Source organism: Bubalus bubalis, chromosome 3 (genome assembly GCF_019923935.1).
Source record: "Bubalus bubalis isolate 160015118507 breed Murrah chromosome 3, NDDB_SH_1, whole genome shotgun sequence".
Classification (NCBI taxonomy): Eukaryota; Metazoa; Chordata; class Mammalia; order Artiodactyla; family Bovidae; genus Bubalus; species Bubalus bubalis.
The window spans coordinates 14,333,269-14,358,386 of record NC_059159.1 but is presented as its reverse complement, the minus strand read 5'-3'; the positions used below and the strand labels follow the sequence as shown (position 1 = coordinate 14,358,386).

At 39.0% G+C, this 25,118-nt stretch overlaps 1 protein-coding gene across 2 annotated transcripts in view; it reads right to left on the bottom strand.

Moving 5' to 3' along the window:
• Positions 1 to 8,138: 8,138 nt before the first annotated feature.
• Positions 8,139 to 25,118, bottom strand: part of SMURF2 (SMAD specific E3 ubiquitin protein ligase 2) — a 113,900-nt gene continuing 96,920 nt past the window's right edge. For both annotated transcript variants that reach the window (XM_006049446.3, XM_044938759.1), the window contains exons 11-19: positions 23,165 to 23,357; positions 21,781 to 21,884; positions 19,394 to 19,508; positions 17,473 to 17,651; positions 16,572 to 16,709; positions 13,299 to 13,419; positions 10,331 to 10,532; positions 9,062 to 9,137; positions 8,139 to 8,725 (exon numbers count right to left, since the gene is read on the bottom strand). In XM_006049446.3, coding sequence (XP_006049508.1) covers positions 8,626 to 8,725; positions 9,062 to 9,137; positions 10,331 to 10,532; positions 13,299 to 13,419; positions 16,572 to 16,709; positions 17,473 to 17,651; positions 19,394 to 19,508; positions 21,781 to 21,884; positions 23,165 to 23,357 — 1,228 coding nt within the window. In that variant the 3' untranslated portion in view covers positions 8,139 to 8,625. The remainder of the gene's footprint in view (positions 8,726 to 9,061; positions 9,138 to 10,330; positions 10,533 to 13,298; positions 13,420 to 16,571; positions 16,710 to 17,472; positions 17,652 to 19,393; positions 19,509 to 21,780; positions 21,885 to 23,164; positions 23,358 to 25,118) is intronic.

Genomic DNA, 25,118 nt, shown 5'->3' with positions numbered 1-25,118 from the left:
ATCATGAGGAGAGACATGCAGAGAGCTGCAATATATATATTGTGACAGTCAGTGCAGGTGAATGGACAGGATTCGGGAAATGCACAAGAGCTAGAACATAAGTTCTAAAACTGTTAGAGAAAAATAACATCTAGCTAGATATACATGCTATATCCTTAAATAAAATGAGCAAATCTTTAAAAAGCTGTGGTATGAGTGGGTACAATGCAGTGTAGTCAATACAGCATAGATAGAGGGTGGCCTCTATGGCTCACTCAGTGAAACAGCCACCTGCAAAGCAGGAGACTAGCTGCAATGCAGAAGTTCGATCCCTGGATCAGCAAGATCCCCTGGAGAAGGAAATGGCAACCTGGTCCAGTACTCTTGCCTGGGGAATTCCCATGGACAGAGAACCCTAGTGGGCTACACATACTTGTTCATGGAGTTTCCGAGTCAAAAACACCTTAGCAACTAAACCACCAAGGTCTGGAAGAACAGTCCCCAGGTGTAGATTATTAACTCACTGCATAATATACTGTTCGAATTTGTTATACAGGCATCATTATGCTTGTTTTAATTTTTCTTTTTTCCTTTTAATGCTTTAGGACTCTTAAGTTAGTTCTGCTAGCTCTTTACCAGACTAAGTAACTGGGAATAACAAAAAAGAACAGGTGAGGGAATTTACCAAGAAAGGGATGGGACTGCTAAGCAAAGGTCAAACAATAGGAAACAAAAGATGCCAGTGCATTTTTGAAAAGTAGAATGCAAATTTATGAAGCGGTAACTTTACTCAGTGGAAGGTCTTGCTATCCAAGTACCTGTGGAGAGGGGATTATATGTGAAGCCAGTTTGCCCAGAACCACCCAGGGAAAGCTTATGGTCACACATTTGAAAAGTGACTTGCTGCTAAGTCGCTTCAGTCGTGTCCGACTCTGTGCGACCCCATAGACGGCAGCCCACCAGGCTTCCCCGTCCCTGGGATTCTCCAGGCAAGAACAATGGAGTGGGTTGCCATTTCCTTCTGCAATGCATGAAAGTGAAAAGTGAAAGTGAAGTCGCTCAGTCATTTCCTACTCTAGTGACCCCATGGACTGCCAGCCCTCCAGGCTCCTCCGTCCATGGGATTTTCCAGGCAAAAGTACTGGAGTGGGGTGCCATTGCCTTCTCCGGAAAAGTGACTTAGAACTATAATTTAACTATAACTGTAGGGGGTGGGGGTGGGGGAGGAGGTGTTACAGAATGAGGTGGTTTGTGTGAGAACTAAATCTATAAATATCCTACTTCATTCCCTCTGCCCCCTACCCAAATCAAACTGTCTAAAAGTAATGAAGAGCACTATTAACCACATCATCTGGAAATGCGGAAATACCAGAAGTGCTGACAGAAGGTTTAGGAGTAGCAGCTTCTGGAAAGTAAGACGGGTTTGGGGAAACAGGTGATGAAGAGTCTCTCCTCTTTTAATGAGATACAATTGATACATATCTTAAATTTATACAATACCTTAAATTTATACAATTTCATATATCAATGATTTGATAAATGTACATATTGTGAAATGATTACAAGTGTAGTTAAAATCTGTTACCTCAGATTTTTTTTAAACTGGTAATGAGAATTTTTTTTTAAATAACTGTGTATGTTTAGCTTTGTATGTGGGACACTGGAGAATTAGCTGCCTCTCCTATAAAATGTAGAAAGGAAAAGGAAACCTCTAAGTAAGGCAGGAGGATAGAGCCTTTAGTGAAAGAATTAAGGGTGTCGGGGGATTGAAAACAGGGAGAGTCTGCAACAGGAGAATGAGATAGGCAGGGCCGACAGAAGACAGCGATCATTAAGAGAAATGGCATAAACAGAAGGAATTCCAAAATTGGGGTTTAAGCTGCAGCTTACAGAGTGATCTATTAGATTAAATCCAGACATGCTGAAAACGTTGAACGGAATTTCAGACTACTCAAACTAACCTAGAATTTGATGGACATGGCCAGTTTCTTCATAGCTTAAAAAATACACTAAATTTGAACTGCCTTTAAAACTCTGCCCTCTGAAGAACAAAGCTGGCGGCATCAGGCTCCCTGACATCAAACTATATTACAAAGCTGCAGTACTCAAAACAATATGGTATTAGCATAAAGGCACATAAATTAATGGGGCAGAATTAGAGAGCCCCAAACAATCCCATGGACCCAGGAACCTGGTGGGCTACAGACAAGAGTCAGACACAACTTAGCAACTACACCACCACCACCATATAAAATCAATTCAGTAACAAGTGAGCCAAGAATATACAATGGGGAAAGGATATTCTCTTCAATAAATAATGTTGGGAAAACTGAACAGCCACATGCGAAGAATGATGCTAGGCCGCTGTTTTTACTATACACAAATAGTTAACTCAGAATGGATTAAGAATGGTAAGACCTGGAATCATAAAACTAGAAGAAAAAGGCAGTGAACTCACTGACATCAGTCTTGGCAATGATTTTTTTCCTTTTTTGGGTTGGACACCAAAAGCACAAGTGAGACTAAATCAAACTGAAAAACTTTTGCACAGCACAGAAAACCATCAACAAAATGAAACGGCAACCACCGAATGGGGGAAAATATTTGCAAATCAGACATCTGATAAGGGGTTAATATCCAAAGTACATAAAGCACTTACACAACTCAGCAGCAAACAATCTGGTTATAAAATAGGCAGAGGAATTGAATAGATAATTTTTTCCCAAAGATACCTGAGGGTCAACAGGTTCATGAACAGGTGCTCAGCATTACTGATCACCAAGGAAATGCAAGTCAAAACCACAAGGAGATATCATCTCATAACTTTGCTGCCAAAAAGTTAGTTTTGGTGACTATGTAGAGAAAAAAGAACCTTGGTGCACTGTTGGTGGGGATGTAAACTGGTGCAGCCACTATGGAGGTTCCTCAAGAAATTAAAAACAGAACTGCCATGACCCAGCACTTTCACTTCTAGTTAGTTATTTGAAGAAAATGAAAACACTGACTGGAAAAGATTATCTGCACCCCCATGTTCAACTGAAGCAATAGCCAAAATACAGAAACAACCTACGTGTCCATCGATGGATGAATGGATAGAGAAAATGTACATATATACACACACTGAAATAATCAGCTTAAAAAAAATCCTGTCATTCAGCTTAAAAAAAAAAAAAGGAAATCCTGTCCTTCACAACATCATTAACCTTGAGGGCATTATGCTAAGTAAAATAAGAGACAAATATCATCTGATCTCACTTATGTGTCGATTTAAAACAAAAACAAACCCTTCTCACCCTTCAAAACTGAGCTTGTAGATTCAAACTGGGGGTTGTCAGAGATGGGGAATGGAAAAAAATGGGTGAAGGGTGGCCAAAAGGTATAAACTTTAAGTTATAAGGGCTTCCCTTGTGGCTCAGCTGGTAAAGAATCCACCTGCAATGCGGGAGACCTGGGTTCGATCCCTCGGTTGGGAAGATCCCCTGGAGAAGGGAATGGCTACCCACTCCAGTATTGTGGCCTGGAGAATTCCAGACTGTGTAGTCCATGAGGTCTCAAAGAGTCAGACACGACTGAGTGACGTTCACTTACAAAATAGGTCATAGGGATGTAATGTACAGTCTGGTGACTAGTTACTATAATGTATTGCATATTGGAAGGCTGCTAAGGGATCTTAAAAATTCTCATCACAAGGAAAAAAAAATTTGCGACTGTGGCGATGGATCTTAGGACTGTGACCATTTCACAGTATAGACAGATAGCGAATCATCAGGTACACCTGAAACGACCATCTGTGTCAACTGTACCTGAATTAAAAAGCAGAACTTTGTCCTTCTGTCTTGAGGGCTCTCCACTGTCACCGTCTTTGGGAAGAGTGAGCGGTCTCAAGGTTTGAGTGTGACGCGCTCTCCATCTCAACTCTTCTGGGCCAGCGAAGTCTGCATGAAAGCTTAGATCAGCAGGAGGAAAACCCACCCCTCAGGGCGCTACAGTTCCTTTGCTTATAAAACACTCTTAATCTCTTACAGTCTGACTACAGCTCAGACTGTTTTGATAACCTAGATAAATCCCAGCTCAAACATCCACAAAAGGTATGCTAGAATCTGAGATGTCATGGGGAAAGGGAGTAGGGGAACAATACCAACTTTTAAAAACCAAAAGGGATTTGAAGTCTTGCTGAGGTGAGGTCATTAATGTCATGTTCCCATCATGACTGACTGACTGATTTGCTGCACACACTCTTGAGTTCTGAGCACCTCAGTTTGCACTATAGCTTCGGAGACAGACACTAGAAACACTTGTTTGGAAGTTCCGTTTTTTTAACCACCATCCAGAGCTGTGTCCCTAAAGCTGGTGCAGAGCTGGACACGTGGTAGGAGCGTGACTGGTGCTTGCTGAATGGACAGCGAGCCACGTTTAAGGTACATACCTTTTAATGAAATGTAACTTTAAAATCTGACTTGTCTAGTTTGCTAAGAATATTATTATGGGCCTTTAAGCCTTTTTCTGTGTAATTACCTCTGCTCCATTCCGCTGTGCATATCCTACCAAAAGCATTTGGGATATAAAGTACAAATAAATGCAGTGGGTGGTGCTGAGGTTAACCTTCATTGTAATAAAAAGACAAACCTTTCAGGTCACCACAGGGCAGGAAAACATCACGTATTACTCAAACTTTGAGGTAATTTATAGATGATACTACTACTAAAATTCTTAATGTACTAAAAAGTATATATAAATTTTAGATCATAACAAGTAAACTGGCAATATGAGGCAAAGCAAAAACAGATACATTTCAAAAGGATGTAAAAATGGACCCCATGCCCACTCTGGGAACTTTCATACAGGACTGCTTCCACTGCACCACCAGCCCCTCGCCCCGCCAAGACATGCCTCTCTGCGTGGCCGACTTACACAGACTATTGTGGATGAAAAAACATCCAGTTCTCTGTCTACCCATGTAGATAGCTAGACTTTAATTCAGTACGTTTATAGAACTGTGAATTACGACCCTTAAAGCCATGGCTCCTTGGGAAAATGTAACTGATTGCTGCTTTTCGAGGATTTTACTGCTCAACACCAAGGAAGCAAATGAGGGCCCGGTCGTAGCTCTGCCCTCCAGAGCCTGGAAAGCTGTTGCTGGCCACACTGACCACTAAGGCTGCGCCACCGCAGGAGAAAACGAGCAGCTTCCCTGCCAGACCTGACACAGAAGGGGTCCCGAGCCCTCAGGCTCTACCACATGACAAAGACATCAACTCAGGAAGGCCCATGAATCTTCTTAAACTTAACATTTTATGGTCTGTATGTAGTCGCTCTCGATAGAGCCAAAGTTCTTAAAAACAATGCATTATCAACTCAATATTCTTTAGAAACTTGGATGCTGTGACAGTGCAGACAGCATTCATTTATTGCTCAGCTTCGGCGTGGACACATACACGGTTACCTTTTAAAAACCACTTATACAGATGTTATTGATAAAGCTCATGTAACAACTGAGTGAAAATACAAAGAATATCAAAGCTAAAACACTCTGTAATAAATACACATACAATGAAAATGATAAAACTTTGTTTTTAAAGTCAGTTTGAGAGAAGAAGAATATTACAATAAGTGAACTAATTACATCTAGAAACAGAACAACTCAGCATTTGGTACAACCATCATTCTAACGTAAGTACATTAAATACCACAAATGGCAGCCATTGACTGCTGCAGCCTAAAGACAAGCAGGAGGAGCTGCTCTATCAAACTGTCAGGACGTCTGGAACAAGCTCGGACTCCCATCGATGCAGCCAGCTCAATGCACCGGAAGTTCAAGCCAACACTTAGTGTTATAAAATAAAGCAAATTACACTGTATTTAAAGGAAGGGAAACTTGTGCTCTGGACTGTAATTACAAGGGAAAAATAAAAGACTTGGTTAAAAATAAAACCCATTCAGGGCAACAAACTATGTGCAAAAACAAAATGTACACTATACACAGCGCTATTTAAAACTCTTTACACCAAAGAAGTAAGACCCTCTGAAACAAACTCACCTCTGTACTGCATATGAGCTCTACAAAGTAACCACTGTTCATCATTAAGCATTCATGATGCAGAGGCAATGTATGGAAACACGACATCGCGTATCTGGAATAACACAACTAGAGGAAGGATTAGAAAAAACCCAGCTAAGAGGGACATGTGGAAATAAATATTCACATTAAACATGAGGTGCAAGTCCAAGGTTCAATGATTCGTTAGGGGGTTTTGTTTGCTTAGCACCTGTTTAGAAGTAATCAGGTAACGTGACTTTGAAAATGAAATCTAAATCATGTTTTTATAAATTATGTTGGTGATACCATAGACTGTAAGGGAGGGGAGTTTGTTTCTTTTAAAGCTCTATTAAGTCATAAAGTTAAAAAGGCACTCAAAAAGCGATGGTATTTGCCTGCTCTATTTTGTACATTATTTTGAGAGTAGCATTTCATTATTACTTCATCTGTCAGTTACAGTTTCTCTGAAGTGTTCATCATGCACTCACTTTTACTGAAAGATAATAGGCACAATTACACTGCGCAGTGCTTTAATATAAAAGATGGACCTGCAACCAATAAGGTATTATTGTGAAAGCTGAAAACTACTGATAATCAAACGGCATTTCAAGATGTTCTCCGGTACAACTAAGAATGCAGTAAGAAAACAAAGCAGGAAGAAACAGCTCAGCATAAGCGCATCTCCACTACACAGTTACGACTAAACCAGCTTGCGTGTGGCTGTCGAATCTGGCTGAATGAAATAAATATATAGAAGCTGCAGGAGTAGTTCTCAACTTTTTTTTAAGCAGCAAGTTTTCCACCTCTTGTATTCTACCCATCCCCCCACCCCTCCTAGTCTCTGAAACCTTACGTGAAATTCCTATATATATATATATATATAAAAGAAAAATCAGAGCTGTTCTGGCTAAAAGAGGATGGGGAGTTCGAGGCCTCTGTTCAAATACCAACTCGGCCTTTCTTCGCCCTCTCTTTGTCCCTCCTCTCTTAACCATGACTTCTGAGGCACCTCTGAGGAAGCCCTTGTCTCCAAGAACACAGGCTGAGACCAGTCCATCAAATCAAAGAACACAAAGGGCTGATTCACTTGATAATTAAGCTGCAAAATTTAAACAAAGCTTTCATCAAAATTTGCTATGCTTGATTTCACATCAATGTAAAAAACAGAATAGTGCAGATTTCTGACGGCTGAATTTAAAAAACCACTCATGACTTCAGATTTTTCCAGGCTCTCACTCCAGAATTCTGGTTGCCCTCTGGATCATGCAACATGCCACGCACCTTGAAAGCTGAGTCTGGATGTTTCAAAATCAAATGCTCATCTTCAACACCAAGGGAACCGAGATTCCCTTACCTCCAAAATTACTCTTCAGACTGACTGTATGAGAGTTAGAACCACTTTTTGGTTTTTGTTTTTAGTAATGACATCTCCTGCCCCACCACCCCCACTTCATTTTGTTAGGTAAAAGTTTTCTAAGCTTTGCTAAATAATCTTTCGAGCAGAGTTTTTCCTTTTTCATAATTTTAACTGATTAAGATATGAGCAGCTAAACAGAGATTCAGGATGGTTTACTTGATAGAAACTTACCATAATTATAATATGAATTAGGTGCACTTGTCATAGGAGACTTTGGTTTACAGAAATTGTGTGTGTGTGTGTGTGTGTGTATATATATATATCAAAGATAAGCTGACCCAGTAACAGAATGAAAATCCCATCTCATCCATGTGATCTGAGTAGCTATAAAAATGCAGTATTTCCATTTAAGATGCAAAGTAAATCCAAAATACCTGATCATACTCATTCAAGATAAAAAATTAAGGTTTCTGTTTTAAAGTCTCTTAAATAACAGGGAGCCCCTGAATGCATCATTTTATTGTAGCAAATAAGCTACTAAGTTCAGACTAAATGGTTGCATTAGGAACTTGACAACCAAAATTATATAGCTGTATTCCAGAGAATTCGTGCTTGAAAGATATAAAAAAGACTCACTTAGGCTAGGTTGAAACATATAATGCTTCTAAAATATAATGCTTTGCTATAGAAAAATGCAATTAAACGTGTAAATGGCTTAATTTTTTTTTTAAAGATTCTTTTGTAGCCAATTGTTTACAAAGGTAGAATAATTCAAAATAATTTTATTTTATTTTATTTTTTACAAAGAGCAAGTACAGGAGCTGTTCAAAATCATGTATTCAAAATGAAATGTGACTTGTACCGACTGCTGAAGTTGTCTTGATGTTTGATAGACTTGAAATCTGTGAAGTGATTTGAATAGATTACCTTTTATAAAAATAGTAGTAGTCTTTAAGTGTAGAATACTGCCTAACTCTGGAAATGTAGGAAAAGTCAGCATTCTTTAGGTTCAAGATATTAATTTTAAATAGCAGCTGAATGTGGCCTCATGGCAAAGCACAAAGACCTCTTTTTTTCCTTGAAAAGGAATTTCAAAATTGTCCTTCCCCTCACAGTGTCCTAAAATGTTTTAAAGGGGGGGTTGGGGCGGGGGGGCGTTTTCCTGTATTTCAGCATTTCTTGAAACTCTGCTGAAAGGAGGCTGTCTGTCCCTCAGGCTATAAATAGAGTCCTGGGTAAATCCTTGAAGTTGTCATTCCACAGCAAATCCACACGTTTCTTCGATGGCTGTTAGCAGCTTTTCATATAACTTTTCATAGCTTTCATAGGGCGGAATGTCTATTCGATTGAAGCTGTAAATAAGCAAATCACAGTTCATTCAAAACAGGGCAACTGACTGCCACGTGTGTATTAGTTTACACTAAACTAATACAGCCATATCACTCTGTGTCACACAGAAAACTACAAGAAAGAGGCTACATTCCTCTCAAGTTGAGATTTACTTGAAAACCACCCAAAGGGATTTTCCTACCCATTTTTGGATAATCTTAATCCACTTAAAAGGAATGATAAGCAACTCTTTTAAGGGTCCATTCAGTAAAAAGAACAACAAATAAAATGTCAAATCTGTTTGAAACTTAACACCTATATACCTGGCATGAGGGGAAAAAGCTACTGAAGTAACTCACCAAGTGTGGGCTTTGGGCAGGTTGTTAGTGCAAGCATCGATCTGGTGTATGGTGAAAAGCCGTGGACCTGCGGCACCTGCAGAGGGAGCCAATGTGGGTCAGATCACTGTGGGCACATGTGTCAGTCTTCAAAATCTCAGAATAAAACTGGTACATAAACCATAGGGTCTAGGGCTAAGGGAGGACTGGTGACTCCATACAGCTGCCAAAAGGCCCAGGGAAAGAATCTGGGTTTTAAAAGCTGGAACCTGCCTTGGATAACAAGCTGATTCCTTGATCTGCTAGCCTTTCGATTTAAGAAAAAGTTCAGGATTGAAACCTTTTGCCAACTTCTATCTTCTATGGACAATCATTGTCCTAAAGGGGCTAATCTAAGATCCAGCACATACTCAAAAAGATGACAGCATAATGCAAATTTAGGTTTCACTCCTCAGACGTCGCACAGAGCAAAAGATCAGCAGTCTAGAGAATAAAGAGTTTGCAGAAATACAACTTCACTTCATGCATCTGGGCAGTCTGCTGGTAACGAGTTCTCCACATAGGGAATGCAGACATGACTCAAGTCTGTTTTCCCCCACGGAATTCAGACACACAGACTGTACGCAGCTCTGTGGAGTCATGTACCAGTCTTGCTTCCTACACCCTCAGTCACCAGCAGCAGCAGCAGTTTTAAAAATGAAGAGCTTCAGAGGTAAAGGAACACTGCCACCCAGTGAAGCACCACGATCACTAGCAATATCCCAACTCATCCCCCACCTGAACAGCTCTTCCATGGAAAACAATTCTTAAAAATGGAATATGGCTGTGAGATGGTCTGATGCCATGCATTAACTACAAGTGCTCTGATCAGACAAATGGCTTCCACGACTCATGCTGCCTCTATTAAAAGATTAAAAAAGCAGAGGGGAGAGGCCTCCCAAGTGGGTAAACGCTTGCCAGGCTGAGATGTGAACATGTAAGCAGACAGGCTTCCCTAGAGGAATGGGCAGCAGCATTTTAAAGCAAGGTGTCCAGAAAGGCAGAGCATCGGCACACACGCCCCTGACATGCGGCACTCACTACAACCACAGAGAACCCAGCGGGAAAGGCTCTTGGGAGGGAACAAAGGAAGGAGAAGAAGGTATCAAGACACGAGAGTTACAGATAAGAACCAGAGTGAAAAGAGAATCTGTTTATAAGCACGTGTGTACACCATCTGCATACACCAAATACTAACCCCCTGCCCCTGACGACGAGATGCCAGATCGTCTGTGCCTCCCTCTCTCCTACCTTGTAAAGCCTTGAAGCCCTGCAGAGGCACTCGGGATGAGCCGGTCACAAACTGAAGCAACCGTGCTCGTCGCTCTTCATCAAAGAACTCCACAGCCTTCCAGAACCACTTGACAACATTGCTGTCTGGAGTACAGTGTTTTAACCGGGTGTTTACCTTCCAGTCATTAACATCTATCTTTCCAAGTCCACAAATAATGAGCTGTTAAAATATTGCACAAATAATGAGCCAATGGAAACCCAAGTCAGGCCAAAAATTCCTTAAAATGGAACTTTAGATTTGCCGTGTTCGCTTTCAAATGGTGTCCTTAATCGAGGGTAGATGTCAGAACCGTCTGGAAAGTTTTTCAGAACATACACACTAGGTTCTATGCTCATATTTTAATTCTGTGAATCTGGGGTGAATTAGGATCTGTATTTTTTAAAAACTCCATGAGTACCTACACACTACAGGTTCCCTACCCAGGATCTGAGAACCACAGTGATGGACATGACAAGATGAGAAGTTCCATCATCTCACAGTAGAATTCTAAAAAAAATGTTAATGAAACTAGATTCAGAGTAAATACAGTTTACATATGCCTTCCTTAAGACCTGTATCTACTATTCCAATTTCAACATTTATTAGCTTTGGAATTCTGGGCAGTTCAGCTCACTTCCCTTGGCCACAGTTTCCTCTGCGGTAATAAGGCAGTCATATCTGTTCATTATATCCTGTGAAAGCAGCCAACAGTGCGTGGGCATTCAAGAAACTGTGCTGAGTAAGTGGCACCGTCTGCTTAAAGCGGGACCAAATACGTGAGTGCGCTACTACAGAGCTCCACCTGGCATTCTGATGCAGGCTCAGTGCAAATGATGTATCAAAATCACTTTGATACTATTAATACTCACACCTCCTTAGGGTCCAAGACAGTCATCTTACTAACCTGTGAATAACACTGACTTATGATAGTGTGTAGTACAGAACATAATTCAACCTGCAAATTCCACAGTTTATAATTAATTATAATAACCCAGTATAACACTAAAATAAATTTTATATATATATATACATATATTTCTTAAGAAAAGCTTAATTTCATTAGCAGTAGAAATTATATAATAAACCCTAACATTGAATGAAATCTGCAACAAAGCTTCTACAGGGTTCTGAAAAATACTGAATCACAGCTACATGAACAGGTAAGTGGTTATCCAAATAGAATTACAGAAGTACTTATAATAGTGAAGATACCTCTCAAAATTCCTTTCTTCAGAGGAGTGGTAACTTTAAGGCCAAATTCCTTATTTATTATATGAACAGAAAAAAATGCACCATATTTCAACTTTATTGTCATTCCTGCTGTGTTTTATTCCTCCTCCTACTTCCTTCTGGTCATTTCACTATTGAATAGTTCAATCACGAAAAGAATGGGGATGGTATTGAGTCAAACCAATCTTTTTAGGTTTGTCTAACAGATTGTTAACAGATTTAGTTAGAAAGGACACTGAAGTTAATTAATAAAATCATGTTTTACTTTATGTATAGACTTCCAATATTTCTGCTATCTCTAGGCACTAATTAAATTTTGGGACCTCAGGTAGAATAAAATCTCATTACTTTTCAAATCAGTTCAGTAGCAATTCAGATGTATTTGTTAAAGGTCTTAATTATAAAACCAAACCTAAGGTGCTTTAAGGACTACCTTTAAAATAAAACAATGGTTCAGTTCAGTTCAGTTCAGTCGCTCAGTTGTGTCTGACTCTGCGACCCCATGAATCGCAGCACGCCAGGCCTCCCTGTCCATCACCAACTCCCGGAGTTCACTCAGACTCACGTCCATCGAGTCAGTGATGCCATCCAGCCATCTCATCCTCTGTCGTCCCCTTCTCCTCCTGCCCCCAATCCCTCCCAGCATCAGAGTCTTTTTCAATGAGTCAGCTCTTTGCATGAGGTGGCCAAAGTACTGTAGTTTCAGCTTCAGCATCATTCCCTCCAAAGAAATCCCAGGGCTGATCTGCTTCAGAATGGACTGGTTGGATCTCCTTGCAGTCCAAGGGACTCTCAAGAGTCTTCTCCAACACCACAGTTCAAAAGCATCAATTCTTTGGCGCTCAGCCTTCTTCACAGTCCAACTCTCACATCCATACATGACCACAGGAAAAACCATAGCCTTGACTAGACGGACCTTTGTTGGCAAAGTAATGTCTCTGCTTTTGAATATGCTATCTAGGTTGGTCATAACTTTCCTTCCAAGGAGTAAGTGTCTTAATTTCATGGCTGCAGTCACCATCTGCAGTGATTTTGGACTGGTTATTTAAGTCTGTATTAGTAACAAAAATTTCCAAAGAGACTGAAGATGTTTAGATAGTGTGGAAGGTCGCTCTGTCATGTCCAATTCTTTGCAACCCCATGGACTGTAGTCCATGGAATTCTCCAGGCTAGAATACTGGAGTGGTTAGGCTTTCCCTTCTCCAGGGGATCTTCCCAACCCAGGGATTGAACCTAGGTCTCCTGCATTGCAGGCAGGTTCTTGTTTAGATAGAGACGATCCTAAATGTTTCCTCTAGGTTTTTGTCTATCAAATGCTTTCTTGTAAAGCTTAACGTAAATCCAATTGGGTCTAGGTTTTTATTCCAAATAAACTGCAATATGGTGGAGACCAATTGATAAAGTTTCACTTAACTAAATCAAGAGCCATTTAATTAAAGAATAGGAAATAACACTGTAAGAATATACACAAAATACACAAAACCTGTTAAAAGAAAGAATGGATAATATAGAAAAATAAAGGATAGTCACAATATAAAAGACTACTTGCAGAATTTCCAAAACATGAAAGGCTTTTCCTGTGAGTTAGAATTCTCACAGCAACACACAGAAAAACTTCAAAAGCACCAGAAATACAACTCCTCTAAAACTAAGTAACAGAAACTTCTCAATCTTGCTTTGTTATACTAGATGATGTCATGACATTCATACACTGACCTCTAACTCCTTCTCATCAAATGTCTTCAGCAGATGCTGTGGAATTACTTCATTAAATCCCTTCTGCAGGGCCAGGAATTGCGCCTCAATGCCTCGTAAAAATCTCCAGTTCACGTAAAGCCTGAAAACATTGGGCAGGGGTTTTGTATGATCAAATATATTCAGATTTGGTAATTACTATGAATCTCTAGTACATTAGTAACACTGCACTTTACAAGTGTGTAGCGTTAAGAATTTAGTCTAAAATCTAAAAGGATCTCAGATTACTGAAGGTAGATGGATCCTCAGCAGTGAGGCAGTTCAGTATAAATTATAAGCAGTATAAATTAAAAAGCAGTAACCTTCCACTAACAAAAGCAGCATCGCTACAGCAACTTTTCACTTCAGAAAAACTCCTATTAAACTGGAAGTTGGCTAGAGAGCAGATGGGTCTGAAGTTAAAATCTAAATGAAACGATTTTCTCAGCTTCTAGCATGCATGCCAATAACCAGAAAAAAGAGCCCATTCAACCGAAAATGACTTTTTCTGATTTCACTTGAAAATACGATCTGAACATGCCGGGTGTTTTCTTTATATTTTGTGGGTTGTATATGGGGGAAGGGGAGGTGAAGAGAATCCCCATATCCAAAATGAGAAGAAACAGTAAAAGCCACCGCTGCTGCTGCTGCGTCGCTTCAGTCGTGTCTGACTCTGTGCGACCCCACAGACGGCAGCCACCAGGCTCCCCTGTCCCTGGGATTCTCCAGGCAAGGACACTGGAGTGGGTTGCCACTTCCTTCTCCAAAAACCACTAGCAAGCACTTTTTGACTACTTGTTTTTCCCTTAGGCTTTAAAAGCCCTGGAAGATGTAATTTTAGCAACAAAAAGTACACAAAACTACATCTCATGTGTAGCTCTACTTACGTCTTTGTTTGGACTTACACTTTCTATATGAATTGCCCCTTTTTTTTTTTTAAATCTATCTTCCCAGGAAAACTTACCTCACAAACCTCAGAACTACTCACACTCCCAATTTGTCAGTATCTCCTTTCCCAAACTTGGGAGAAATAATTCTCTAAGAAATAAGTTACTTAATATTAACTGTATCCCTTGGGGTACCTCATTTTTGTTTAAGGGCACATCAAAACTGCATACCTGTAAAAAGTTTTTCTTTGTAATTTTTAAAATTTCAAAACTATCTGGTAAGGGATAATCACTGGTAGTCGTGTCAGACTTTTTTGCCACCCGCAGGACTGCAGCCCACCAGGTTCCTCTGTACATGAGATTCCCCAGGCTTCCTTCTCCAGGGGATCTTCCTGACCCAGAGATTGAACCCATGTCTCCTGCACTGCAGGTAGATTCTTTACCACTGAGCCATCTGGGAAGCCCCAAGAAATAGTTACTGTGTGCTGTAAACATGACTGAATCCTGGAAAGTGAGCAGTCTACTCCAGATCCTGGAAGTTGACACACTACTGAACCTCGGAAATTCCCATTCACTCTTCTTTTATTATTTTAGTTTTTAATTGTTGTGTGTGTGTGTGGGTGTGTGTGTGTGGGTGTGGGTGTGGGTGTGGGTGTTTTTGGGGGGTGGGGGCCACACTGCTTGACATGTGTAATCTTAGTTCCCCATCCAGAGATCAAACTTCAAACCCATGCCCCCTGCCGTGGAAGCATGGAGTTCTAACCACTGGACCATGGGGAAGTCCCTCATTAAGTTACAAATGTAATATGTTTGTTATTAAAAGAAAAATCGTAGTTAAAAAAACAAACATTAAATGTGGAGACAGAGTAAAACCCGCAAGTCCACTCTCTACCCTCTTTCGTCTCTACTTCCAGGCCTATCACTTCCACTCCCCCACCCTAGGCAACATTTTATTGGGTGAGTGGTCTTCCTGAACATCTTCGTATGAGAATAAAACAATACAGACTTTGTTCCAAGACATGCTTTTTAAGTGACAGCTTACGCAGAATCTCTTTTTTAAATAGCCACACAATATTCTGTTTAATATATCTCATCATCCTCTTCTACAAACATTTTGCAGTTTTCAGTTTTTTTTTAAAGTAATATTTAAACAGCCCTATATTTCTTTAATTACAAATGTGTTTCCAAACAATAGATTCCTAAGAATGGAGCTGCATATGCATTTTCATTTTGGCAGCTGTTTTCAAATTGGTCTCCAACAAAGCTCTACCAGTGTTCACAGGCTATGAGACTGATGGGCCTCATCTGTAAACCAAAACATTTCAGCCAGTAAGACCTGAGGACATATTCTGTGCAAAAAAGTACAGCAAGCACACTTCTGTGTACATATGGTGAAGTTCAAACTCCTAAATTTGATTATCATAGTTAAATGCTTAGAAAAACTTTACATACCATGAGCCAAATGATCTCACTCAATACTTCTAGATTCCTCAATCAACAGGTGATTTTGTAAAACGTGAACATTTTCTTGATTTTTTTAATAAGAAATACAGTACTTCTTATATATCTATATTTCTTTAATAAACATTTCTATTTATATATATCACTATATTTCTATTTTCATAAATTATATTTCTATTGAAAACATGTATGTCTTATATAAACACACATCTGTATTTATAAATAGGATTAAGTCCTAGTAATATAGCACAAAAGTGCTTCTGCACAGCTAGCTGTGGGAGCTACACTACATATGACATGGCAAACCGTGTTTCCTGAAATCAGTGCCTTTGTACAGCCCCTCTTTCAACTGAATCTGGGCTGGTATGCGACTCGCTTTAACCAAGAGAATACAGCAGAGGTGATGTTGGCCAGTTCCAGGCTTAGGCCTTTAAAAGATCCCACAACTCCTCCTCCTGTGCTCTGGGAAACCAGCCACCCGATAAGAAGTCTGGCTACTGTGCTGAAGAGAGAGGCCTCTGGCACCACATGGGATAACCAAGGAGCCCAGCCAACAGTGAGAACCAGGTGCCAGATGGTGACCCAGCGTCCAGTCCAGCCAGCCCCCAGCCAGCCAAGCCACCCTAGGTGAAGCATCAGACATGTGAGTGAAGCGGCCACCTTAACATTTCCGCCCCAGCTGACACCACGCAGAGGAGCAGTGTGCTATCCCTATTGTCCTCGATCCAAAGAACTGACCCACGGGGCCATGAGAAATAATAAAATGGTGGTTGTTTTTAAGCCACTTAATTCTGCAGAAGCCCATTCTGTGGCAGTAAGTAACACTGCCTAAGCATCACTGTTTTTCTGTACCACCATTCTAGAAGATTAAAACAAGTCTCAGGCTTAAGAAGATACAAGTGTTTACCTGACATATTCTTTTTTATTTTCTTCAGTAACAGGGATGCTCTTGCCATTTGGTTTAAGTTCATGCTGAATGATTTCACCATAGGCATTATGTTCAACACAGAAGGTGTGGTCCAAAACACCTGTGGTATCATTCTCGCTAGAAAGGAAGAAAGGGAAAGACACGTGACTAGAAAATCTAAAATTCAGATCTCGGAGATAGAGTAATCGTGAGACACATGAAACTAAGGTAGTTTTACGACATGACCAACACAGGAACATCTGACCCTGTGTTCTTTTTACTAGTTCTTATGCCACCGTTCCTCCTAGTTGGGGGGCAGAAAAGTCAAAGAGCTTTAACCTTCATAAACCCTGGGAACATTTTATTGAATAATGAGGAAGCCCTGGAAAGCTGGGACTTACACAGGGAAACCTCAGTTCTGTTTGGCTTTCAGGTAAGTTTTACCGGAATCTCGGTAATCCAAGTGACCAACACCTGAGGAGCCCCACTGAGAAAGCTACTTGTGTACCTGGTAAAAACAAGCATGGCCAGTGTATCTTCACAAACAAATGACCTCCCAACAAACAGAACTGACTCTTACAAATACACTTTTTAAAGTATGGTTTCAGCAGTCATCATTTGAGCAGAAACATCTTATTCACACATGAAAAATGGAAACAGAACCTGTATCATGTTGAGGAAATCATTAAGTGCTTTTAAATACAGTATACTACATTTTCCCCTTTTAAAGTAATAACACTTTTGCTAAAGTTTAGGAATTTGGAAAATACACAAAAGCAGTAGAAAGAGGAAAAGTCTCATATGGTCCCATCATGTTTTATATTTCAAAAAAAAGTACATCCATTTTGAAACATGTATCTTTTAAGAGCTCAGATTCTAATGAACAAGACTCAATACATACAGTATCCACACTAAACTGTTATGAAGATCTGGATCCACTAACTCCATGTCATCCAAAGTAATGGACTTCCCAAGCAACTGTTTATAGAACGGCAACGTGAAACCACCATCAATATAATGTCCATGAAACACAGCCATTCCCATTATTCGTCCAACAAAGTGGAAGTATGATAAATGTTCCTAAAATTGAAAAGAGTTTATATAAATATTCAAGGTAGATACTATCTAGGGAATTTTTAATATAAATTAAATATGTAAGCAACAGTAATTTTTTAAATAATAAGTATCAACTTATACTCCAATTTATAACTATTTAAGTGGATAGGTTATCATATCAAAGCTCAATACTCATTAGGGAGAGTTTCTATAGGGCACACTTGAGATACTACACTTTGCTATAAAATATTACACCAGAGTCAATGCCTCTCGCAAAGAAAGGGCAGTCACTCTGTAAAATTTATCCTCAGAAATTGAGTCTAGTCCCTCTAGCAGCCTCACTAAATCTCCTGCAGATCCTGTTCTCTCTCCTCCCATCTCCTGCTGAGCTCCTTATAACCATGGCTCTGTCATGCGGAAAAGCTTTCAGTTCTCTACCTCCCTGTTCTCTTGACCTAACCAGAAACTGAACTTCAAAACATCACAGATTTAAGAGCACAGACTTCATGTCTAACTTGGACTAGAGTCCTGATTCTACCAGTTACTAGCTATGTATACTTGGGCAAACTGCTTAACCTCTGTAGAAATAATTTTCCATTATCTGGAAAAATGAGGGTAATAACAGTATCTAAAAAGGGTCTCTGTGGGTAGTAACATGAGGTGATGAAGCCCAAGGCATTGGACCTGGCATATGGTAAATGCTCAACAAACGTGAGCTATCATTACTACGGTGAATGAGCTGGTCAAGCAGAATCTTCACCTAAAAATCTTCCCTTTAGGAAGAATACCCAGCAAGGAACCTACTATGCCTACCATGTTTAGACAGGTTTGGTGTTCCATGATATATTGTTTTATTACTGTTGGTATTTGTATTTTAAACTTCCTTTACTTCTCTGTTTAACCATCCCTAAGCTCACCTTTAAGCCTCCCTTTTATCTTACAAATGGCACTTTTCTTTTAAAAAAGCAGTACCTGTTCACTACAAAATATTTAGAAAATACAGACAAGGAAAAAAAGCCCCTAGTCTTAACACTGAGATAACCACTGTAAGTGTTACAGTGCGGATCTTTTCAATGTTCTCACATGTATGTATGTTTACCAAAGTTGCATCATTCTATTTTTTTATCTTCTTTTCACCTAATATATTATAAATACTATCTTTACATAGCATTATCCATTATCCCACAACATCATTTTAGGGGCTGTATAATATACCCTTGTATGGAAAGATAATAGAAATACTATAAAACCAACAAATTAGTAACAGCTGCTAACACTTGTTGAGTACTTAATAATATGTAATAGGGTTAATCACATATAGCACTGTGCAGGGTCTCATTTAACAGTCACAACCCTTCTCTCAGGTTCAAATTATATTTTATCATTGAGGCTTAAGTCAATGAAAGTCACAAAGCTAGTTGGTAATGGGACCAGGATATGTTCTCATGTCTAATTCCAGAGTCTAAGCTCTTAACCACGTCATTCTGCTTCACATCATAATTTAATCAACCCCTCTTATGGACCGCAATGTTATTTCCAGTTGGGGCTACTATAAACAGTGATGCAGAAAACCTCCGTGGGCCCAACTGATGCATACACTCATAATCATTTATCTAAGAAAAATTTTTAAAAGAGGACTTGCTAAGTCCAAGGATGTAACTTCAACAAAGACAGCAAACCTATGTCATAAACTACACAGACATTTAAAGATGAAAAAACATTGTAGGTCGTAAGTTAGTTCACATCATTATAACCACCAATCATACCGGATTAACTGCAGAATCAGGATTGATCTGCAATGTATAGATATCATCTCTTGAATACTGGAAGAGGCCATAATAAGGATTCAGCATTTCATGTGACAAGAGATATAACCACTCCCTAAAATACAAGATATGCCAAAAGAATTTTTTGTTAATAAATATACTTTTACTAAGATATGCTATTAATTAATGTTAGCAAAGAAGTTTTTAATACAACAAAATGAAGCACTAACTAGTCATGTAAGATCACTTTAGAAAAGTATACCAATGCATGGAGCTCAGCCCCACGCCCTGTGACAACCTAGAGGGGGCGACACAGTAGGGGATGGGAGGGAGGCTCAAGAGCAGATAGTGCACCATGGTTGATTTCTGCTGCTGTATGGCAGAAACCAACAACACGGTGAAGCAATCATCCTCCAGTTAAAAATAAAAAATTTAGTTGAAAAAAAAAGAACCAAGCCCCAAAGTAAATGAAAACCCTTGTTTTATTATATTGAACTCATGTCTCGCTCAATTTTGGGTAATTTTATGACATTTTAACATCAGTGAATGTAATAATAATATCCAGAAGTACCATCAGATGCTGCAGCCCAGTGGTCTGTTACTTTCAACTGCTAAACAAATTTGTGATCCATAATAAATATAAAGTGAAGGGAAGAATACGGTTTTATTTCAACACCTCCATGTGGTCCCATCCATACCACCCTGATCCTCTCCAATCCTGGCAGTTTTATACTAGTTTATACAATATATAACATGCATACATAACTAATTCATGTATTATTGTTGGTATGGTTTTAGTAAGAAAATTTCATTATCCATTTCCACTATCTGTTCTGTGTAAACCCTAGAATAACCATGATAAACACGTAAGTGGTGAGCAACTACAAGGCCTTTGGTGTAAGTGGGACTAAAAGCGCAGGCCAGCACTTTCTGGGGATGTTTCATCCCACTTTTTGGTTTCAAGCATACATCAGTGTTTTTAAAACCTATAATAAACAGTTCTATCACCTTAAACTTATTAAATCATTTACATTTTTCAAAGTATGAAAGACCACTTTTTGTCTTGGTGAGACAGAAATAAAATCACTAGTCTAGAACTTAAGGTGACGTCCGAGTCTCAACTCCTGTCATTCCTCAGCTGGGAAAGGTGTGTAAATGATATACTGTGATATTATGGATTAAACAGGTGAATAATATAATTTTAAGAAATGCAGTGAAACACTATTAAAATAGTTAAAGGAAAACATTTCAAAGTTCTATCATCTGATGGAGTCTAAATCAAATCATTATGCTTAATACTTGAAAAGTCTAGAAATTAAAAAGTGAGATTTACAATAAGCAACCTTCACACCTAATATATCTTGTATATTTTTTTATGCATATATGTGTTTTTTAAAGGCTTCTCTGGTGGTTCAGTGGTAAAGAATCTGGCTGCCAAGCAGGAGACAGGTTCAATCCCTGGGTTGGGAGGATCCTCTGGAGAAGGAAATGGCAACCCACTCCAGTATTCTTGTCCGGGAAATCCCCATGGACAGAGCAGCCTGGCGGGCTACAGGCCACGGGGTTGCAAAGAGTCGGACACAACTGAGCATGAGTGCACAGTGATCAATTCTAAAAAGCCAAACTAAAGAAGCTATCCATTTGCAAGTAAAAGGGCCACAGAAAAAGTTTACAGGTGAAAACAAGTAATGCCAAATAGCAATTATGGGACCTGGTAGAAACACAAATTTAATTTAGGCTGGATTTAGATTAGGGGAGGCAGAATTATCATGATGGTCCTTAAAATGTTTTAACAAAGAAGCTATACTGTTTCTGCTGCATTTATATATAGTGAATTCTCACACCTGGAAAAAAATACTTGATGTATGAACACAGCAGAAACATCATATTGAATGTACTGAAATATTCTATGGAGAATTTATGATATACACACATACTTCCAGACACAAACATCCTTTAACAAGGTTAAAAAGCATGGCAATGGAAGCAAAGGGAAACAGTTTTCAGTTTAGAATACACGTCATTAAAATCTCAAGATTGTTCCTGACAATGTAAAGCAGAGGGAAGAGCATGTACTGAAGGAGAGAAACAGACAAAGTATCAGGCCTGTAGGCCCTACCAACAGTCCACACAGGATTGCAGCTAGTTTTCAGAGAAAGCCTCATTGAAGACATGATCCATTAGGGAGTTCACAAGCACTTTACTGGCAGCAGTGCTAAACTAAATAGCTTCATTACGAACACATCCGCTAGGGTATCCTCCGTACTGCAAACATTAGGTACCATTATGTTAGAGACTAAATACCAATGAGAGGGTTATACCACAGAGAGGATCTGATTTGCAAATATAAGCATCTATATGCCATTTACCGACGAGTATGTCTTTACCTGGCAACCCCTCCGTAGTCAAGGCCTTCTTCTCCACGAAATTTTATCATTAATCGCTTCCAGAGATCTTTTGGTCTCATTTTCATGACTTGTCGATATGATTCCTGAAAAAAATGTTTAACATACTATTATTACTAGGTGTTTTTAACCCTTGTTTAAACTCTCCTTTCCATTCCACCTACGAAACATATGTTTATTTAAATAAGGTGGAATGTGTTGAACAATCAAATCAATGGATCAACTCCAAGTGTTTGGAACCTCATGGAACTTAAAACAGATATAGTTTAATACTACTGAAATCAATTCCTTTGATAAACATTATATTAAAAACCTACTAAATGCAAGACTCCATATTCAAGTCCCATGAACTATAGCAATGATACCACTCATACTAAAAAACACTATCTGCCAGAAGTACCACATTTTTTAAAGGTAGTTGACCTAATCCAGGTGACAGATTCCAGCAGGAAGTAAAGGTAAGAAACAGAAAGTTTCGAAGAACGTAAGTAACTGTTAATGTGCTCCTCACTACACTGACAACTTTACATTATTTTAACACTACAGAGGACTGAGTACTAACAAGGTCAGAACTGTTCTGAGAGAAAAAAGTTCATCCTTTGGGAAAAGGATTATGAAGTCCTCAAACATCTCTTGCCCTGGAACCCGCTAATACATGGGAAAGTCCTGCCTTGGACCTCTTGCCACTTATTATGTAAGAACATTGAAGCTGCTATTAGAGCTATAAAATCCAGAGATAAAAGGACATACCAGAAAGGAAGATTTTCAATAAATTAAGGAAGCAGTCCAACAGTAATTAGACAAAACGATTTTCTGATCTACGAGTCCCTTACCTTTTGGAAGAATTAGAAAATAAGGGATGGATAATATCTGTGGTCTTTTAAAATTCATGAACAAATCAGTATCTGCAATGCAGGGACCAAGCTGCACCCATTAGAACCTCTCACACTTCATCCCATCCAAGTGTTTATCTTATATATTAAATCTCTCCAATACTACTGCCTTTACTCCCCACAAGTAAGAAGAGAAATTAATGAAAATTCTCCCATTTTAAAGAGATTAAAGTGGAAGTCGCTCAGTCGTGTCTGACTCTTTGCGACCCCATGGATTGTAGCCTGCCAGGCTCCTCTGTCCATGGAATTCTCCAAACAAGAATACTGGAGTAGGTAACCATTGCCTTCTCCAGGGGATCTTCCCTACACAGGGATCAAACCCAGGTCCTCCCACATTGCAGGTGGATTCTTTACCGTCTGAGCTACCAGGGAAGCCCTTAAAGAGATTGAGTCCCCCCAGTATATACTTGGAAAACAAGTTCATCACTGGAATTTATATTTTCTCTATTTTAAAATCAGACTTGTATGTTTACCTCAAAAATCTCTTCTCTGGAAACCTCAATGCGGCAATGGCCAGCCTGAGGCTGTTGCTGAGAAAGTTCCTGCCGCAGAATCTTTAGCTTCTGAACTAGGTCTCGCTTGTACCGTGGGACTGTCAGACACTCCGTGTCATCAGGGCACAACGACACCACCTGCTGTTGCTGGTCTTTCAATTGGTTCTGCCGACTAAAAGTAAACAAATATTAGTAAAAATCTTTTTTAAAGACTTCAATTATACATTTAAAATAGCACCGCATGCTAAACCAAGTCTATCTATATTATTTCGAGGCCTTGTTTTAGTCTTAGCTTGACATTTCTAACAATAAACTGGCTCCAAAGTTTATTTCTTAGAATTTATGGAAGTGGACAATGAGAGTTTTATCCAAAAAGCTTTATACAGCTGCTGAAAGCAACTTTCTCAAGTACTGTTTCCATTTTCCTCCACTCAGTTTACCAGCTCTCACTTCAAAATTCAGGCATATGCCAAATCCTGTGCCTGTTATCTGAGTCTGTCTCTCTGAAAGAGACAAACAGTTGGACTGGCAGTTTGGCAGGACCCCTTCTCCTATGCACACTACAGTCTAGACCACAGGAATGTGGGAAGTCACAGAGAAATGAGCACTTTACAAACAAGTCTAAATGCTTTATAAAGTGACGATTTTTCTTTTCTTTCCTTCCTTTTTTTTTTTTGCGGGGGGGGGGGGGGGGGGGGGCCATGCAGAGTGGCATGCAGGACTTTAGTTCCTTGACCAGGGATCAAATCTGTGTCCCCTGCAGTAGAAGCATGGAGTCTTAACCACTGGACCACAAAGGAGGTCCTTACTTTTATTTTTACTGTGGTAAAAAAACACATAAACTTTACCATTTTAACCATTTTTAAGTATTATAGTCACTGGCATCAAATACATTCACATTGTCTCTTATGCTACAGTGACCTCTAACTGCATATATGGTTTACCACAAATACACAGAAACAAACTCCCAAGTGCAGCAGAAACATAATTTTCAGAAGGCACATTGCCTAGAGATATATCTATTCTCCTGACAAAAATACTGTAAGCTGCATCTAAGAATTTTTTTAAAGAATCTTATAATGCATGAGTTAATTTCAGTAAACTGTCAGGAAATAAAACGTCAGGTAATTCACTATTAATGTCTATGCAAATGCTAAATGATTCAGTTGGAATCTAATTTCACACACAACAGACAAGAGTACAATCTTCTAACCTAAAAGTAAAGGACAATGGTAGCTATAAGAAAATAAAAATAACTTTCAGTTCTCTAACAAATCACTCAAACTTACTTTACATATAATGATTCAACAGGGAAAGGCCCAAATTTATACCTAGAACACATAACGATCCAAAAAAATGCAGCTTTGATGAAAATGACAAATCATTTATTCTCATAAGCATTGTAATAAAGGTGTTTTTTGTATACACATGCATATATAAATCAAAACAGAATATATTAAAAATACTCTTTAAACAATGGTATTAATCCTATCCCCAAAAAAGAACTTGGGTATACGAAGTTAAATATATATAAAGCTTTAATTCAAAGTGGGTCAGAGACTTCAATGTAAAACCTAAAGACAAAAGTCTTAGGTGCCAAAGCACAATCCATAGAAAAACAAATGGATAAAATGAACATCATTTAAATTTCAAAGAACCTTTACACTCTTCAAAAGACACTGTTAAAAAGATGAAGAGACAAGTCACGGTCTAGGAGAAAATCTTTCTAAAACTTACAGCTGACATAAAACGTGTATTTCAACCATCTAAAGAATTCTCAAAACTCAAAAAACTCAGTTTTTTTTTTTAAAAGGAGGCAAAAAATTTCACCAAAGAAGATATACAAATGGAAATAAGCCCATGAAAAGATGTTCAACATCATTAGTTACTAAAGAAAAGCAAATTAAAACTTAATGAGAATTCTGTAAAGCAA